Source organism: Miscanthus floridulus, unplaced genomic scaffold (genome assembly GCF_019320115.1).
Source record: "Miscanthus floridulus cultivar M001 unplaced genomic scaffold, ASM1932011v1 os_2601, whole genome shotgun sequence".
Taxonomy (NCBI): Eukaryota; Viridiplantae; Streptophyta; class Magnoliopsida; order Poales; family Poaceae; genus Miscanthus; species Miscanthus floridulus.
This window is the reverse complement of record NW_027098400.1, coordinates 8341-11085: the sequence shown is the minus strand read 5'-3', so window position 1 is coordinate 11085 and position 2745 is coordinate 8341. Positions and strand designations below refer to the sequence as shown.

General features: G+C 44.2%; 1 protein-coding gene across 1 annotated transcript; it reads right to left on the bottom strand.

Annotated features, from left to right (window-relative positions):
• Positions 1-730: 730 nt before the first annotated feature.
• LOC136535172 (uncharacterized) lies at positions 731-1129 on the bottom strand. Its single transcript, XM_066527477.1, has one exon. The coding sequence runs from the start codon at positions 1127-1129 to the stop codon at positions 731-733; it is 399 nt and encodes a 132-aa protein (XP_066383574.1).
• Positions 1130-2745: the final 1616 nt, after the last annotated feature.

Genomic DNA, 2745 nt, shown 5'->3' with positions numbered 1-2745 from the left:
TCATTTTACTAAAGCTCAGTTGATTTTTAACAGAGGAAGTTAAACCGTCTATTTTTGAATTAATATTTTCTATCATTTTATCATTAGAGATAAGCTTCTTTGTAAGGTTTTCATTTATTTTTGCTTGTCCTAAAACTAAATCTTTCAAGGAGGGTTGATTTGAATTGTAACTTGAACTATAATTCATGTTGAAGTTTGAATTACCTCCTTGGTATTGGAGGCGCGACTAATTGTTCCACCCCTGACCTCCCTGCAGACGGAACCCGTTGTTGATGAATGCTACTTCTTCATGGGTCTTGGGGTAGTCGTTCCCCGAGTGTCCGATTTTGCCACAGACCTCGCATGTCATATGCGAGTCTAGGGCTTTGACGGTGCCTTGCATTGCTTCCTTTTCAGTGGCACATTTGTCCAATCACTTCATTAGGAGGTCTAGCTTGGCGACAAGCATATCTGTCTCCTTTATGGTATGCATGCCCTTTTGACAGGTTTGGAGCCTGTCCTCGCTCCAACCCTAGTTGGTCACCATCTTCTCAATTAGAGCTATGGCTCCATTGATTGTTAGCGAGAGGAAGGTGCCTCCGGCAGCACCATCAACATGGGCTCTCGAAATGGGGGTTAACCCAATGTAGAAGATCTAGAGTATGAGCCAGTTCTCCATCACATGGTGCAGGCAGGCGAGGATGTACTCTTGTAGCCTCTCCCATGCCTCAGATATGGACTCCGATGCATTTTACTGGAAATTCAAAATTCTCCCCAGTATGGCATTGGTTTTGCCCGACGGGAAGAAGTTCGTGAGGAACACCGTGGAGCACTTGGCCCATGTGTTGACAGCTTCCTGGTCCTTGTAGAACCACTGTTTTGCCTTCCCCAGGAGGGAGGAGGGAAACAGACGGAGTTTGATGATCTCTAGTGCAACATCGTTTATAATGACGGTGTCACGCAGCTCCAGGAAGTGTTGGAGATGTGCGTTGGCGTCCTCACTAGGCAATCCACATAATGGATTTGCCTGCACCATCGTGATCTGGCCAGTCTTGAGCTCAAAATTCGTGTTACCCACGTCGATAGCGGGCCCAACCGGCATGTTGGCAATGGCAGGAACGGAGTACTCACGAAGCATCCTCTGGGCCATGGTGTTCGGTGCAGATGGTGCTAAGTTGACAAGTTTGGTTGCCGGTAGAGTGTCAGAAGGAAGGATGAGACGGCGTCTGGTCTTCCTTAGGAGTGACTCCAGATTCTTGATGAAGTTTGTCGGCAAGACAAAACCAGTATACACTATCCTGTTTTCATCCACAACAGGAGAAAACAAGTAGAATTAGCCTGTATGAGCAATGGCTACTACACATGCATATTATCATGATCATGTCCTAATAGATTCTTTTAACCAGTGTCTTCCCCTAGCAACGGCACCAGAAATGCTTGTTGGTATTTCTTAACGCATATAGAAATAATCCACAATCGCACATTTATACCATTGTAGCATTTCACCCGGAAGTATTCAGAGCATCGTTAATTTATATTTTCCCAAAGGAAGGCATGGTGTAAAAGTATCTATTTTGTGCTTGAACAAGATAACATGACTGTATACTAGACCAATGTTCATAACAGGGGTAAGCTAGGATAAATATGGGATAGTGTGACACACACTCACAAGCCAATCTCAAGGATAAAGAGAAAAGAAAGAAATAAGAATAAAAGAATATTTCTAAAAGGAGTAGGCATATCCTAAAGTTGCTATGTTAAGATTAGCATATGATCATACAAATACATGGCTAGGATTCAGATTTAAGCACCCAGGCAACCGGGGAGACCAAACAAGCACTGGTCTGCCAGCAAGCATGTAAGGCAATTTATGAATTCCTACACTGTACCCGAACGTGGTGGATTACAAGGGACAGACAGGCTGTCATCACCTACCGCCTACCCACTCTTCCATGGAGCACAATCATATTCATTGGTTCCCAATATACCCGAGCACCATGCTCATGTATATGGAAACTACCCTTGTCCCCCTGGGACTCTGCCCTACAGATCAACAAGCAAGAACAAGGGCAAACCCGAAGGTACAACAAACCATTTACCGTAGCCTAGATCTACTAGCATTTCCATATATGTTGTATGAATGGTTTAAGCATAAGGTTCTATATGCTAACTTAATAACATAAGAACTTTGCTCTAATTCTATATCATAGCTACTTTGATAAATTTAGAGCAAGAACATAGAGAAATTCTACATATTGCTCATACCAAAGATCTCCAAGGTGTTCAAGCTCTCCAACAAATCTTGGCCTAGCTCCAAATACTACTAAAAAGGTAAAAGAGTACAAGTGTGGAGGGAGAGAGGCTCTTGAGTGGTGTGTGTGTCCAAGTGAGGGAGGTTCTTGGATTTCTTAACGCTAACAGAAAGAATCCACAAGTGCATGGAATTACAGTTGTAGCACTTCACCCGGAAGTATTCAAGGTATCGTATTTTCCACAGGGAACGGGTGTACTCTTCTAGCTAGTTTGTCCAAGGACAACACAAGGACAGAATTGGTGAGGGTAGAGAAGGATTCCTATGGCTTTAGGGTCTATGGATAGATAAACTTCACCTTTACTTGCTTACTTCGGGCACCGGATCACAACTAGTCTGCTAAGCGAGGCCGACCTATAGCTCTACAACGAACCCAAAAGTGGGGGGTTATAGGGGACGGTCCGGGCTATCACCACCTGTCGCCTACCCTTCAACCATGGGGAATGAGGCAAACG

Coding starts and splice junctions, on each gene's coding strand:
- LOC136535172 (XM_066527477.1), bottom strand. CDS start 1,129: ATGGCCCAGAGGATGCTTCGTGAGTACTCCGTTCCTGCCATTGCCAAC.